General features: G+C 35.6%; 1 protein-coding gene across 1 annotated transcript in view; it reads left to right on the top strand.

The window, feature by feature from the left end:
• Positions 1 to 1942: 1942 nt before the first annotated feature.
• Positions 1943 to 16412, top strand: part of CAB39L (calcium binding protein 39 like) — a 50910-nt gene continuing 36440 nt past the window's right edge. Inside the window, exons 1-4 of the mRNA XM_079721685.1 lie at positions 1943 to 2028; positions 3684 to 3826; positions 8479 to 8643; positions 14098 to 14216. Of these exons, the coding sequence (XP_079577811.1) occupies positions 3725 to 3826; positions 8479 to 8643; positions 14098 to 14216 (386 nt within the window). The 5' untranslated portion in view covers positions 1943 to 2028; positions 3684 to 3724. The remainder of the gene's footprint in view (positions 2029 to 3683; positions 3827 to 8478; positions 8644 to 14097; positions 14217 to 16412) is intronic.

Raw genomic sequence — 16412 nt, 5'->3', positions numbered from 1 at the left:
TGAATTTGGGGTCTCATCATTAATCTCAACTAGAAAAATCCTGTAAATGACCACATTTAGATCTTTTTTTCTGCTTAAGCTGTTTTATCTTTGTTGCTTTTCTCCATTTTTTAGTTCCTTTTGCATTTGTTGTCTTCCTCCACCTCTTTTCATTGTTGTAATACCCGTTTTTATAGATATAACACTGTATCTTCTCCATATTTCCATAATATATACTATGCACACATACACACGAACACACACCAAGTACCTTTTCTCCATCATTTAAGTTTGTTTAACCTTTTCTGGCATTCTGGCAAAACCCTTTGTGTGGCTGTGTCTCCACTACATTGTGCACCCTCTGAGGCTTATTTTGCATTTACTAGTGCAACGCCTCACACCTTACAGGTGCTCAGTAAATATTTTCTGAATGAATAAATATAGACTAACTAATTGTGTACCTTTTGGTTGTCCTCAATCAATTTTCTGTGGGGTCATTTCTGCTGTATGCAGATTTGGATTGCCATGCTGCATTTTGGGGTGTTTCTGTATACGTGTGTATATTATGTGTTTTTGATCTTTTATCTTGACCAGCTCTCTTTTTGTCTAAGTTCTTCTCTTCCTTTTTTAAATTTTTATTTTACCAATTATATCTATTCTATCTCCTACAGAGAATTAATTTTGGAAGTAACCTTTCCTGTCAAAGTCCACAGGGCATTTCTCCCCTTTGCTTGTGCTTTTTTTTTTTTTTTTTTTGTAGAACCTATTTATTTGTTGTTTATTCTGTTCACTTACTTTGGAAAGTGGAAAAGTACAATAGGGCCCATGTCAGTCCTCTGATATTTGTGTGCTGCATGGCCTGCTGTCAGTACTAACGCCGGAGGGCAGGTTGATGTGTGCAACCTCACCACAGTTTTCAGTGCCCAGGAGGCATTCACTTAATGTCAGTCTGTTGGACTTAGCACGGCATCTTCTCCTGTTCCTGCTTCTTGTGTTGTTGAAATATAACATGTGTTCTAAAAACTCTGACATAGAATTTATTACTATTACCACTTTATCCCAAGGAGGCACCATTTTCAGGACTCCACCTTACATACTTTATCTTTGGCCTTGATGGAGTTAGAATGGGTGTGGACCAGTGATGAATATGCTAGAGCTCACTGTATTTGGCCTATCTAATTCAAAATATGATGCTCTATCTTTAAGAATCCCCCTTGCAGTATAAAGGTTCCTCAAAAAATTAAAAATAGAACTACCATATGATATAGCAATTCCACTTCTGGGTACTTATCCAAGGAACATGAAAAAGCTAATTCATAAAGAAATATGCACCCTCATGTTTACTGCAGCATTATTTACAATAGCCAAGATATGGAAACAACCTAAGTGCCCATCAATGGATGAACAGATAAAGCATATGTTCTATGTGTGTGTGTGTGTGTGTATATATATATATATATATATATATATATATATGTTTAATGGAATATTATTCAGCCATAAAAAGAATGAAATCTTGCCATTTGTGGCAACATGGATGGGCCTTTGAGGGCATTACGCTAAGTGAAATAAATCAGAAAAAGACATATACCGTATGATCTCACTTATATGTGGAATCTAAAAAAACCAAAAACCAAGCTCATAAGTACACAGAACAAATTGGTTGTTGCCAGAGGTGGAGGGTGGGGTGTGGATGAAATGGGTGAAGGGGGTCAAAAGGTACAAACTTCTGGTTACAAAATAAGTGAGTCATGGGGATGTATTAAAAAATAAAATAAGGTAACTAAACTGGTACTAACAAATAAATATAATGTATCTGGGCTTTCCCAGAGCATTTGGAAAATTGTTTCTTGATATCTTCGTGAATGAGATGAAAAAAATATGAGTTAAGTGATATGACTAGGTGAATTCACAGTTAAAAAGCAAAACACTCATTTTACAGATAGAGCAAATGACGTGCAGACGAGGGTGATAACTTCGGAATCATAGCAGATGAATTACCAACTCAGAACAATTTGGGGGTTTAAGTACCTCCTGTTTGTTTAGCAGGTATGTTAAGTGCCACTTAGCATTATTCTTGATCACAAACAACAAATACTGAAGAAAGTTTCTGGAAGCATATAAGGTAACTCAGAGATTTGACAGAAGTCCTAGGGAACCAGATTTGGGAAGTAGGAGTCTAGGGAAATGAAGCAAATATTTAGAACCATAGCCAAGGTTATGCCAGAGGAATAACTGCTTAGAGTGTTGCTATCGACTGCTGTGTACAATATTCTTTATTGATTAATTGCATCATTGTTAATAAGAAAAACATGAGGAAAAATGGAATTAACCCAAAAGTCTATCAATAAAGGTATTGGTAAAATAAATTATATAATAATTTAATAAGAAATTACCAAATACTAGAAGTAATTACATAATATATCTGTATAATGGATATTGCTATAAAAAGATTGTAGTGCATCTAAACATATACTCATAGAATGATATTCAAGATATAAAAAGTGGGGAAAAGTTGAAAAATACTATATTTAGTATTTATTCTATTTTGGTTTTAAAAAATATATTTTTATATACATAGAAAAAATTCAGGAGGAATATGTATCAAAACTGATAATAGTTGTTGCCTCTGGATGGCTGGTTAATGGGAGCCTTTGATTTATTACATCATATTTCTGTAACATTTGAAATATTTTTGCTAATAAATGTAAAGTAAATGAATATGCCTCTACTAACTGGAGCCTTTAATTTTAGATATTTTTCTAAAAAAAATAACACATTTTTAGTGTAAATAGGGCAATGACAGCTATATTTGGCTTTCTCTGCTCTATGTAAATAGATGTTCTCAAAAAGAAGAACTGATTTTCCTGTTCCCCTCCCACTTCACCCCCCATCATGGTAGTCCTCATTTCATCAGTGAGTATGCCAGCTGAATATTTGAAGAGTAAATAAAAAACAGATTCTAAACAATTTTACATTTTAATTTTGTGATTGCTATGGAGTGGCATGTTTTTAAACATTGCTTTACCAAAGTATGTGGATCCTAATCCCACTTTTGTTTTACATGTTTTATCTATGATTATTATTATCACCATCATCATCATCGCTCTCTTTAGTCAAAATATCTAGTTTTAAATATCAGGTTATTCTCTAAAAATACTCCTTTCCCCATTCTTGCATAAATCTTGAATTTCTATTTTAGGAAAGATTTTAAACTTTGAGTAAAAACTTTTAGGTATAAACTTTAAAAAAGATCTTTCTTAAAATATTTTATATTAATTTAAATTTGGCACAAAACTTGGTGAAACTTGTTTTATTTTTTTTAATATTTATGTATTTATGTATTTATTTATTTGGCTTCGCCGGGCCTTAGTTGCGGTACGCAGGATCTTTAGTTGCAGCATGCAGATTCTTTAGTTGATATGTGGGATCTTTAGTTGTGGCATGGGGGACCTTTAGTTGCGGCATGTGGGATCTAGTTCCCTGACCAGGGATCGAACCTGGGCCCCCTGCATTGGGAGCACAGAGTCTTAACTGCTGGACCACCAGGGAAGTCCCAATGAAACTTGTTTTAGTTTGACTGATTTTAATGTTTCATATTACTGAATTGGTTATTGAAAACTTATAAGACATTTTGGTATAACAATTTAATCATGTTAAGAATTATAATTATAATTTTTGTTTATTTGTTTGTTTGTTTTTAGCATTCCACATTGGAAGAAGAGATTTCTATAGATTTTAAAAAATGCCTTTGTTTAGTAAATCGCACAAAAATCCAGCAGAAATCGTGAAAATTCTGAAAGACAACATGGCCGTTTTGGAAAAGCAAGACAGAAAGACAGATAAGGTATGAGCTAAAATAATAACATTTTTATTAAAATACATGAATAGACCAAAAAGCTAATGTAAAAGCTAATGAAGAATCCTAAACATGGTCTGTGATGCACTCGTAGGGTCTTTGTAAGTACGTTTAAATTGATTCCAGGTTTTATGCAACTGATAATTGTTGAGTCTGTTGTCTTGAACTCTTTGTTCACTTTCTAGAGCCTCTGACCAACCTTGGATCCCTCTAGACTTAAACTAAGGGGTAACACCCCACCCTCCACCTCTGGCAACCACCAATCCATTTCAGTCATAAAAAAGAATGATATCTTGCCATTTGCAGCAACATGGATGGACCTAGAGGTCCATTATGCTAAGAGAAATAAGTCAGAGAAAGGCGAATACCGTGTGATTCCACTTATATGTGGAATCTAAAAAACAAAACAAAACAAATGAACAAATATAAAGCAGAAACAGAGTTATAGATACAGAGAACAAACAGGTGGTTGCCAGAGGGGAGGTGGGTTGGCGTTGGAGGGGGAAGAAATTGCTGAGGGAGATTGAGATACAAACTTACAGTTGCATGGGTGTGAAAGATACAGTGTAGAGAATATAGTTAATAACTATGTAATACCTTTGTATGGTGACATATCATAACTAGACTTATTGTGGTGATCATTTTGGGTTTTTTAATATATTTTTTAAAAATATTTATTTATTTATTTGGCTGCGCCAGTCTTAGTTGCGGCGCATGGGATCTTTGTTGCAGTGTGCGGGATCTTTTAGTTACAGCATGCAGGCTCTTAGTTGCAGCATGCGGGGTCCAGTTCCCTGACCAGGGATCGAACCCGGGCCCTCTGCATTCGGAGCTCAGAGTCTTAACCGCTGGACACCAGGGAAGTCCTGTGGTGATCATTTTGAAATGTATAGAAATGTTGAATCACTATGTTGTAAAACAGAAACTAACAGTGTTGTAGGTCAATTATACTTCAAAAACAAAGAAACTCAGAAAAAGAGATCAGATTTCTGGTTACCAGAGGCAGGGGTACTGGGGAGAGGGAATTGGATGTAGACAGTCAAAAGATACAAACCTCCAATTGTAAGATAAGTAGGTACTAGAGGTGTAAGGTACAACATGATAAATGTAAGTAACACTGCTGTATGTTATATATGGAAGTTATTAAGAGAATAAATCCTGAGTTCTCATCACAAGGAAAAATATATTATTTTCTTCTCTGTTTCTTTAAGTTTGTATCTATATGCAATGATGGATGTACACTAAACTTATTGTGATAATTATTTCATGATGTATGTAAGTCGAATCATTATGCTGTACACCTGAAATTTATACAGTGCTGTATGTCAATTATATTTTAATAAAACTGGAAGGAAAAAAACTCAGAATGAAAAAAAAATCTAAGGGGTTGTACTGGTATATAATATTATACTGACATGGAGGGTAAAAAGTTTATATTTAAAGATCAACTGATAGTTTCTACTACAGTGCAGCCACTTTTTTTTTTTTTTTTTTTTTTTTTTTTTGGCACACCACGCAGCATGTGGGATCTTAGTTCTCTGACCAGGGATCGAACCCGCGCCCCCTGCTGTGGAAATGCAGAGTGCTAACCAGGGAATTCCCAGTGCAGCCTCATTTTAACATTGTTTTAAAGTCCTACCAAGAAGGGGTTCCTTAGAGGAAGGGGTTTTTAGTAATTTAGTTATTCCTTCAAAGGGACATTGAATCCTACATATATAATTTGTCTCTAAAGTGACTAGTTTATGGCAAGATTCAAGATATCTGTAAAATAAATACCCTTGAGTTAATAGTATCTTTCTGTCCCAGTGAATGATACAATATTGTATTCTTGTAATGATATAGAAATATATTTTTTATCCTACATCTTATAAGGAATGTAGAAATATATTTTTATTTCTAGTGTACTTTGTAATATTGAGCAAAATATTGGCTCAATAGAATGAAGAAATGACCTTCATATAAGAGTGAATCTAAATAACAAAAGAGGGGAAAAAGGAAAAGACATAAAACGACACTAATTTTCATCAGTGATCAGGAAAAGCCCAATTAGAACAACAGTAAATTCGTATTACATTCCTACTATCTTGTCAAAAATGAAAAATGTCTGATGGTATTAAATGTTGACAAGTGTGGAGAGCAATAAGAACTTTCATTCACTATGAGTGATAAAGTATAAATTGGTGTTTGGAAATGAGTTTAGTATATTAACTGTTAAATATGAAGATATACATGTTCTAAGACCCTGCAGTTCCCCTCCTAGTATAAACTCTAGAGATGTTCTTGCAAACATGCACCAGGATGCGTGTCAAGAATGTTCATAGCATTGTTGTTCATAGTAACCCCTCAGTGGAAACAACCCTGATGTCCATCAACAGTAGAAGTGAGAAGCTGTGGTCCAGCCATTGATGGAATACTACAGAGCAATGAATATTAAAGAACTGCTGCTACATGCAGCGGCAAGGATGAACCTCCCAAATACAGTGTTGAGTGAAAGAAGCAAATCATAAGAGGGTACAGGTACTATTCCAAATCAGCAGAACTAAACTATGTTGTTTTGGGATACAAACATAGGTGAGAAAGCTATAAAGAAAAGTAAATAAATGATTGTCATCAAAAACATAAAAGGATTTACTTCCGGCTGAAAAAGGGGCATTCAAGTGACTTCTGGGTTGCTAAAAATGTTCTATTTCTTGACCTCTCTTATGGTCACACTGGTGTCTGCTTTATAATTATTCTTAACTCTATATATGTTTAAAATAATCTTCTGTGGATTTATGTCACAATTTAAGGAACTTCCAACCTTTAATAAATTAAGGATTGCTTTAGCAATATCATAAAATGTATCTGGAAATTAATTTTTTAAGTAGCGTCATGCTACTATGAGTTACTTTTATTATTTTGCCTTATTCTCCTCATTTCCTTCTTCAATTATAATGATTAGAATACAATACTTGAAAGTAATAAAACTACATTTCTTTAAAAACATTCAGCAAATTGTTAACTAATTGGCCTGTTTTTTTCTTCACCTGTTTTTTTTTTTTTTTTTTGGTATCCCATGCTTGCTTGCTTGCTTGATTGATTGATTGATTGATTTATCTTCACCTGTTTTAAAAAAATTTTTCTATTGAGTATAATTATGATACCATATAATCCACCATTTTAAAGTGTACAATTCAGTGGTTATTAGTTTATTCACAAGGTTGTGTGACCATCACCACTATCTAATTTCTAATTTTCAGCACCTCCTTCTCCCTTACCTAGGCCCTAATACTCACTAATGTACTTTCTACCTCTATGTATTCTCCTATTATTCTTTAAAATGCAGTGAGGGCTTCCCTGGTGGCGCAGTGGCTAAAAATCTGCCTGCCAATGCAGGGGACATGGGTTCGAGCCCTGGTCTGGGAAGATCCCACATGCCGCGGAGCAACTGAGCCCGTGCGCCACAACTACTGAGCCTGCACTCTTGAGCCCGAGAGCCACAACTACTGAAGCCCAAGCACCTAGAGCCTGTGCTCCGCAACCACAACAAGAGAAGCCACCGCAATGAGAAGCCCGCGCACCGCAAATGAAGAGTAGCCCCTGCTTGCCACAACTAGAGAAAAGCCTGCGCACAGCAACAAAGAGCCAACACAGCCTAAAATAAAATAATTTAATTTAAATTTTTTTTAAGAATTAATAAAAGCAAAGTAACATATAAAATATGAGGACATTTAAAAAATATAGTGAGATCTTTTGCTTTTTTTTTTTTAAGTTTCATAGATAACAAAAAGATAATGGTTATGTGTGAGGGATCAGTGGATTGACAAAGGTTATGGGTTTTGACAATATATGATTTTGTACCTACTCCATTAAAAAAACCAGAATAGGGCTTCCCTGGTGGCGCAGTGGTTGAGAGTCTGCCTGCTGATGCAGGGGACACGAGTTCGTGCCCCGGTCCGGGAAGATCCCACATGCCGCGGAGCGGCTGGGCCCGTGAGCCATGGCCGCTGAGCCTGCGCGTCCAGAGCCTGTGCTCCTCAATGGGAGAGGCCACAACTGTGAGAGGCCCACATACCGCAAAAAAAAAAAAAAAAAAAAAAAAACCAGAATAATAGGGATTTGTTGAAAAACATTAACAAATGATTTAAATAAAGACTACTAGCTACTGATAAGTCTTCAAAATGGACTGAATTTAATTTATAAGTTAAATTTATAATTAATTACTAGTAAAGTTCAATATGAGTATGATTTAAGGAAGTTCATGGGGACTTCCCTGGTGGTCCAATGGTTAAGACTCCACACTTCTACTGCAGGGGGTGTGGGTTCGATCCCTGGTCAGGGAGCTAAAATCCCACGTGCTGCACAGTGCAGCCAAAAAGTAAAAACATTTTTTTTTAATTTAAAAAAGTTTTTTAAAAATAAATGAAGATGATTTCAATTATTCTAACTAAGTAGAAATACTAAAGATCTCTCTTTTATAAATTAACTTTAGTAACATTTTCTGAAATAAAAAACACAGTGCCGACTGAATGATTTTTGTTTGTAACTGTACAGAGTTCTTTAATCATAAATAAGCAGGGCTCAATAAGTGGTTTTTGTTTGTTTGTTTATAGCCTGAAATTTTTTATTACTCAACTATTAGCATACTTTTTGGTCACTAGGCTTCAGAAGAAGTGTCGAAATCACTGCAAGCAATGAAAGAAATTCTGTGTGGGACAAGTGACAAGGAACCCCCAACAGAAGCTGTGGCTCAGCTAGCACAAGAACTCTACAATAGTGGGCTGCTGGTGACACTGATAGCCGACCTACAGCTGATAGACTTTGAGGTAAACTATCTGCAAAAGGATGACAATTCTGTTTTTCAATTTTTATATACATAACAATATTTGACTGTAATTTTTTATTATTACTGTTTATATATTATTTAAAATCCCATTTTCCCCTGAAAGTTCTAAAATCACTTTAATCATTTTTTTAGAAAGGCAAAAGGTATACTGGAATTAAGTTTTATGCAGCTAAGTAAGAAAGTTACTGGTCAATAATAATAATAATAATAGATAACATTTGTTGAGTACTTACTGCATGTTGTACAGTTTCCAAGCACTCATCTCATTTAATTCTTAAAGCAACCTATATATGATTGGTACTATATTATTAGTCTTGTTTTACAGGTGAAGACCCTAAAGTTCAAAGATATTAAGTAATTTCCCCTAAGTCACTCAGTTATTAAGAGCCTAAGCTGAGATTCAAACTTATTGTCTCCAGACCTGTTTCTTTAATTGAAATATTTATACCAATGATTTAAGAAGTTTGTTAAATGCTACTAATATAGGATATTTATCTCATTTTGAAAGCAATTATACCTAATTACCCAAATAATAAATAAAACAACACCTAGAAACGTAAGTGGTGAATATGTGTAAGCATTTTATTATCTATGGTACATCTAACTTAGAACAGTGGTTTTTCAATGAAATGTATGTACGTAAGGCACATTTCAATGATGGAAGTCTTGGTTTTGATTTGTTTGTTGTTTTGTTACTACTATCAGGCTTTTGATACTCTCAGGTGAGTGCTTGGATCTCCATTAATTCTCAAAGATAGAAGAGAATGGAGATTTCTGAAGTAAATTGCTTTTAGTTTTGTCACCAAGGAAGTTAAAAGAAACTCATTACAGTGATTAGACCAAGATAAGGTCAGGGCTCTGGGGATCTGTGGAAATACTAGCCCACAGCTCTCTGGATGGCTTAGATAGGGGAAGATTTTGGCTGACTGGAGCAGCGGGAGAGGAATGCAGGGCAAGACTGCTCTGGAGATGTGAAGTTAGGTGTGTTGACTAGAAACTTCCCTGACTGAGGGCCTCTCAGGGCCCAGACTTCACAGCCTTCCTTTCAGAAACACCTGTTTTTTTCTTTCCTTCCCTCTCTTATTTGTTTCTCTAACCTTGACATTTTCTGCTCAAAAATATCCTTTCCTACTTTTTCCTCTTGCCTGGCTTGTCACTCTCCCTCCCCATCTTACTCCCCATTTCCTTTTTAAACCTGGCATATGTGGAATTAAAGTGTAGTTTTATCATTGTGTTTATATACTTTCATGTTTTTTAAGTTTAGTTTAAAATGAGGTATTATGTACATTTGTAGGAGCTTTGCATAGTGGAAAAACACTTGACTTGGATTTAGGATTGTTTATAGAGTCCCTGCTCTGCCATTTGATAGTTAGTATCATAACCTCTTTGAGACTAAACTTTCTCATCTATAAAATAGGAATAATATGAACTTATATCATTGTTTTTAAATATTAAACAAAGTAAAATATATATACATATACATGTTATGGAAGAACACTAAATACATGTGCAAATATATACAGATGTCCGATAGTATATTTTCATCTTCTCTCTTTCTCAAACTTAAGTTAAATGTAAGCTGGTTTATTTTTGTTATAACCTTTGATGTTTGTTTCTTTGTTTATTATTTTAGTTTTAAATTTAGTTGGTGAGTGACCATAACTGGGAAACTCCCTGCTCTTGGAATATGGTATTATATTTCTATAAATCTCCCCTTGTTTTGCACATTTCCCTGAAAGCAGCAATGTATTAAGCTATTATCATCACTAATTAATATGTTAGCTTGAGTTAGTTTATGAGATTAGCTTAATTTGCAATGGGATGCTGGAAGGAATATGACCAAGGTTGGTTCTGTTTTGAAGAATGAGTCAGGGATGAGATGTCGTCAGGTCCAGTGACCTGGAGAAGCCTTGAGCGACCACAGAATAGCATAGGTTCAAAGTGCTCTCCAAGAATTGGGGAGATCGCAGTAGACCAGAGAAAAACTTTGGGTGCCTCACAACTTTGTGCAGCTTTGGCTTAGAAAACAAAAGAGGAACAGTAAGAAACACTTATGCAAATTTCCCTTATTTTACATGGTATACTGGAAATAAATATAGAGAAGTTTACTTAAAAATTATTTGGGGGGCTTCCCTGGTGGCGCAGTGGTTGAGAATCTGCCTGCCAATGAAGGGGACACGGGTTCGAGCCCTGGTCTGGGAAGATCCCACATGCCGCGGAGCAACTAAGCCCGTGAGCCACAACTACTGAGCCTGCGCATCTGGAGCCTGTGCTCTGCAACAAGAGAGGCCACGACAGTGAGAGGCCCGCCCACCACAATGAAGAGTGGCCCCCGCTCACCGCAACTAGAGAAAGCCCTCGCACAGAAACGAAGACCCAACACAGCCAAAAATAAATAAATAAATAAATTAATTTAAAATATTATTTGGGGATTAAGACATTCAATTGCCTAAAAATTGACTTATACATTATCAAGTAGAGTAAACTTTTATTCTCTGGAATCCTTGGGGAAAAAATTATCTTTCTGAATATGTGCATTTTCCATGTAGCTAAAGATTAACTCTTCAAATGAAGAAAGTTAAGTAGATTACTTTTGTGGATTACTTTACATTTTCTTTATAACATGCATTGTATACTTGCCTCTCCTCCAAAATTATATACTAGATGTGATAATTTTTTACTAATGACTCAACACTATCATTATGAAGGTCTATTATCATGATAATTGCAGACAGTTTTTTTTTCAGCTTTTTTGAGGAATAATTGACCAGACGGTTCTTGACTTTGTTCATTTAGTTGATGCCTAGAACATAGTTATAAATGAATGTGATATTCAGTAGGTGAAGCTGTCCTCCTCAATCAAACCCATAGAAAATAAATACTTATAAATACTTCTTGGTTGAATGAATGAATGAAAAACAGTTAAACTTGAAAATGGTTCAGTTTTAAGCATTCCACCAACTATATACTCATAGTATTTTCAGGAAGGATGCACCATTACTAGCATTATGAGCCCGCTTGCAGAAATGTGCTGTGTATTTCTATGGACTGGAAGCATGAATGATCAGCCCACAGGCAGCAACTTTCCTTCTCAAGCTTAAAGTATCCATATACACTAGTGACCATTTGATAAAACTCCCCCTAACTTCAAAACTCAGTCTAATCACACAGAACCCCACCCTCCTCATCTCTTGGTTCTTAGGTAGCCCTGGAACAGCTCCTTCTGGATTGAGAGTATCTTGAGTACTAGGACTGCATTTCCCACGCTTAGTTCCATATCCATTGGTTGGATGAATGAATCAATGTAGGTATGAGAATGAGAAATAGAAGCAGAGGTAAGGGAACTGGAACAAAGGAAGGTGTCCTGAAGCACAGCAGGAAGCCACTTTTCTTAAAGAATTAGTAAATGTGTAGAGCATAATTCAAGAATATTGATACTACTTCAGTAAGTGAATAGCCTCTCCTGGGGCTTCTTTGAAGAGTATAACAGTCATTTCACTGTAAAATCTTTGGTATATTTTTATAACAGGAAAGGAAAATTATTACTTTACGGAAGGGCTGTAGCTTTTGCCAGATAACCTAAAAGGATGGAGCATTCCTTACAGAAAAAAAAAAAAAGAACTTTTGTTTAGAAGACACCTACATGGGCTTTTTTGTTAGTTGTGAAAGGTGAGGTCTCTAGGCAATGTTTAGAAGGAAAAAGACTGAAAGAAAAGAGCTTAGATTCCCTTTGCAGAGTAAAATAACAGAAATTTGAGAAATGCCGTCTCTTTGGCTAAATTTGATAGGAGTAGGAAATAGAAGAGAGATAGGAGAAGGGTTTGGAGTAAGGGAGAGAGAAGGCTCCAGAGCCATGACAGAGGAAGGGCTTAAGGAAAAAGATGATCAGGAATGCTGAGGAATCTTTAATAATCTTTAATTATGATGTGTAGGATTCAATTTGAAGTTGTTTCTGCACTGTGCTATAATTACCCTTTGTTACCCTTAAACCCTTGATAAAAGAACTATGTACTAATAGTATATGTCAAATGAAGGAGAAGAGGCGGCTTTCTATACTTGGATAAACAGTATAGAAAATAACTAGTTGAGAAAATAACTAGTTGTAGAAAGCAAGACAATGAACAAGGGCTGAGAGGAGCTAGGAGCAGGGATTTGAAATCCAGAGCTGACAACAGTGATGGTGCCCCAAGGCATTGGTTTAGATTGGGTAGCAGAGACTGACTCAGGAATCTGTGTGGCAAACCCATTTTCTTCTTCAGGAATCAGGAGGAAAGTGGTCCACTGGGGTGAGGAAAGTACTGGAGAATCCTGCTGTTGTGTGAATAATGGCTAGTTAGAAGACAGACCTTTGGGTTAAAATTATTTGAAAGAAAATCTCATTACTTTATAGCCATAAATTTTTGTCTAATCCTTTAAGCCTTAAAATTGCTGACAGAAAAAAAATACTTCAGCATATTCTTATGAGGTTAAAAAAAAAAAGAGTTATGGCTGAGATTGCAAGGTTTCTGATTTGTGGGCTCAGGATCAAACTCAGAGCTGTGTTTTTTGATGTTTGGCCACTATTCAAGACACAGCTTTAGACTCTTTGATGTTTTGAAACACAGTGTGATAAGAGATCAAAGGATGAAAATGTATTGCCTGTAAGAGTTGATGCATTCATTTTAAAGGCAGGTGTGCCTTGTGAAAATAGGGTGGATGCAAAGTCAGCTGTTCAGTTTGAATTAGAAAGCAGCTCAAAGAAGCAGAAAACTTCCTAGGGAGGGTGGGAGAGAGACGAAAGAGGGAGGGGATATGGGGGTATATGTATACGTATAGCTGATTCACCTTGTTATACAGCAGAAACTAACACAACATTGAAAAGCAATTATACTCCAATAAAGATGTTAAAAAAAAAAAGCAGAAAACTTCCTACTGTGATAATTTAATCTCTAATGATTATTTCTTGCTACGTTTTTAAAAAAATAAGCAAAATAAGCACTCCAGGATCAGCTTCTCAATAAGCCATTTTATGGTCCTAAGTTTTTGAAAATTTCCATCCCCTAAATATCCTTTTCTGTTCCCTGGCCCTCATTAAAAAGTGGTCCTTAACCTTTGGTTTTATTACTATAAAAATGAGAAATCAGAAAGCTTTGAGACACAAGCTTTGACTGTACTTCATGCATTTAGCAATTTGAAATGCTTACTATATGTGTAGGGCATTGATTTTATTTGATCTTGATTTTTTTGGTTATGTATATATTTTGTACCCATCATTAGACAAATTAAGTCAAAGAATTCACAATCTCAGGTGGGAAAATACTATGTCATATTAAATGGAATGAGTGTGTGTGTGTGTGTGTGTGTGTGTGTATAAACAGCTTTTGAAATAATTCACATGCCATGCAATTCACCCATTTAAAGTATACAACTTAATGGTTGGTTGTTTCTTTAACAGGGAAAAAAAGATGTGACCCAGATATTTAACAACATCCTGAGACGACAGATAGGCACTCGGAGTCCTACTGTGGAGTACATTAGTGCTCATCCTCATATCCTATTTATGCTCCTCAAAGGGTAGGTGCGTGCTTTCCTTTAAAGTAGGTTTGAGTTTAGAAAAGTTGTTAAAAGTAATATATAGCATTAGCCTCATTTGAGAAAACGATCCCGTTTGGATTCATATTTGCCATGCTTGAAGTTAGCCCTCCAAATCTGTCTCTGGGATTACTCAGGCTGCAGCAAAATCCTTTCTAAATAAATTCCCTTCCATTTACTGCTTCTCTTTCCTCCACTTTCCTGTTATCTCTTCCTATTACATTACTGCTTGTGCTTTTTGCAATCTGCCCTTTTTCTAGCTGCCCACTTAGCCTCTTTGCATAAGACTGAATCCCCTCATTACACAAATACACACACACACACACACACACACACACACGATATCCTTTCAATGGCTAGCATCTACTATGGTGACATGCTTCACGTGAGGATAGAATAAATATCACTGTATGTATTTGGGACCACAGGGCAGCCAAAAAACTAAAGTCTGGTCAGATAATAGAATTCCTGATTATTACTTTTTATGTATACTCATTTACAAATGTTTCTTGGGCATTTTGAGGCTACTCCAACTCCTAAAGCCAGAAATATGGATGTAGAAAGGCTTGGGGATAGCAGACTATCTTTTGTCTCCCCTTCTCTATCTTTCTACTTTACCATCTTGAATCTAGCATGCCCTTCTAGTCCATCTCGTCTGTGTTCAGTTCCCAAATCCTTTCTTGTACATTTTAAAACATTTTATTGTATCAAAATAATACATACCACATAGTTTAAAAATAAGAAATATCAACAAACATCAGCTCTTTGCCTCTTCCTTCTCTATTCCTCAGTCCCATTGCCCAAAGACAATCACTTTCATCTTTTCTATTTGTTCATCTGGTATTTACCTCTATATTATCAATAATGGGCTTTTACTAACTTCTGATTTACCAATTTTAAAAAATATCTTTTAACTTTCTCATAGACTAGATGACAATTTAGTATTTCCACCACCACTGTTACTCCATTTTCCTTCTCTTAACCCTTCCAATATACTTTATCACAATTTTTTATTTTATTAGTCACATTTATATTATTATAGCTATGTAATTATTATTCATTGTTAAACAAAGTAGTGTACTATAATTGCTTTGTTTTTTAGTACGAAATATTGTTTTTACTGGAGAATTAAGTCTTTCAGTTCTGGAAAGGGAAATATACTTGTATCATGTATTAGGGTAGGCTAAACTTATAACAAACCTTAAGCTTTATAACAAATGGACCCCAAAATAGAGTGGCCAGCTACAAGATAAATTTATTTCTCACATAATAGAGAAGAACAGATGTTCTAGGTCAGCAGGGGTTCCTTCAACATGTGGTTCCTAAGATCACTTTGTTGATTGCCATTTCAGCCCACAAGAAGGCAAAAGTACTTGGGAGAATTTATGAGCCAGGCCTGGAAATGGCTTGCATTACTCGCACTCACATTCCATTTGAGAGCACTTAGTCACTTGACCTCTTAATTCTTAAGGAAACCTGAGAAATGTAGTTAGTGCCCAGGAAGAAGGGGAGAAAGGATTTCTGTGGACAGTTAACATTCTCTGCCACATACTGTTTCTTTGAAAATTTATTCCCTTCTATATTCTCTGTTCTCACTTTCTCATTCTCCTATTAGTCAAAGTTAAATCTCTGGGATTGATTTCATATCTCTTCTATTTTCTGTTTCTTTGTCTTTTTGTTTTACTTGTCAGAAGATGTTCTTTTTTTTTAAACATCTTTATTGGAGTATAATTGTTTTACAATGGTGTGTCAGTTTCTGCTTTATAACAAAGTGAATCAGCTATACATATATATATCCCCATATTTCCTCCCTCTTGCGTCTCCCTCCCACTCTCCCTATCCCACCCCTCTAGGTGGTCACGAAGCACCGAGCTGATCTCCCTGTACTATGTGGCTGCTTCCCACTAGCTATCTATTTTACATTTGGTAGTATATGTAAGTCCATGCCACTCTCTCACTTCGTCCCAGCTTACCCAGGAGATGTTCTTAATTGTATCTTCCACTGAAGATAAACTCTACTGAATTTTCCTTTCAGCGACCCTATTTTTAATTTATAAGAGCTCTTTTTTTGCTCTCTGATTATTCCTGTTTCTTGTCTCTTCCACTTCTTAGCTCTGCGACTTTGGGCAGGTCACTGCACTTTTCCAAGCCTCAGTTTTCTTATCTATAAAATAAGAG

This window comes from Hyperoodon ampullatus, assembly GCF_949752795.1.
Source record: "Hyperoodon ampullatus genome assembly, chromosome: 16".
Classification (NCBI taxonomy): Eukaryota; Metazoa; Chordata; class Mammalia; order Artiodactyla; family Ziphiidae; genus Hyperoodon; species Hyperoodon ampullatus.
This window is presented reverse-complemented; position numbering and strand designations above follow the sequence as displayed.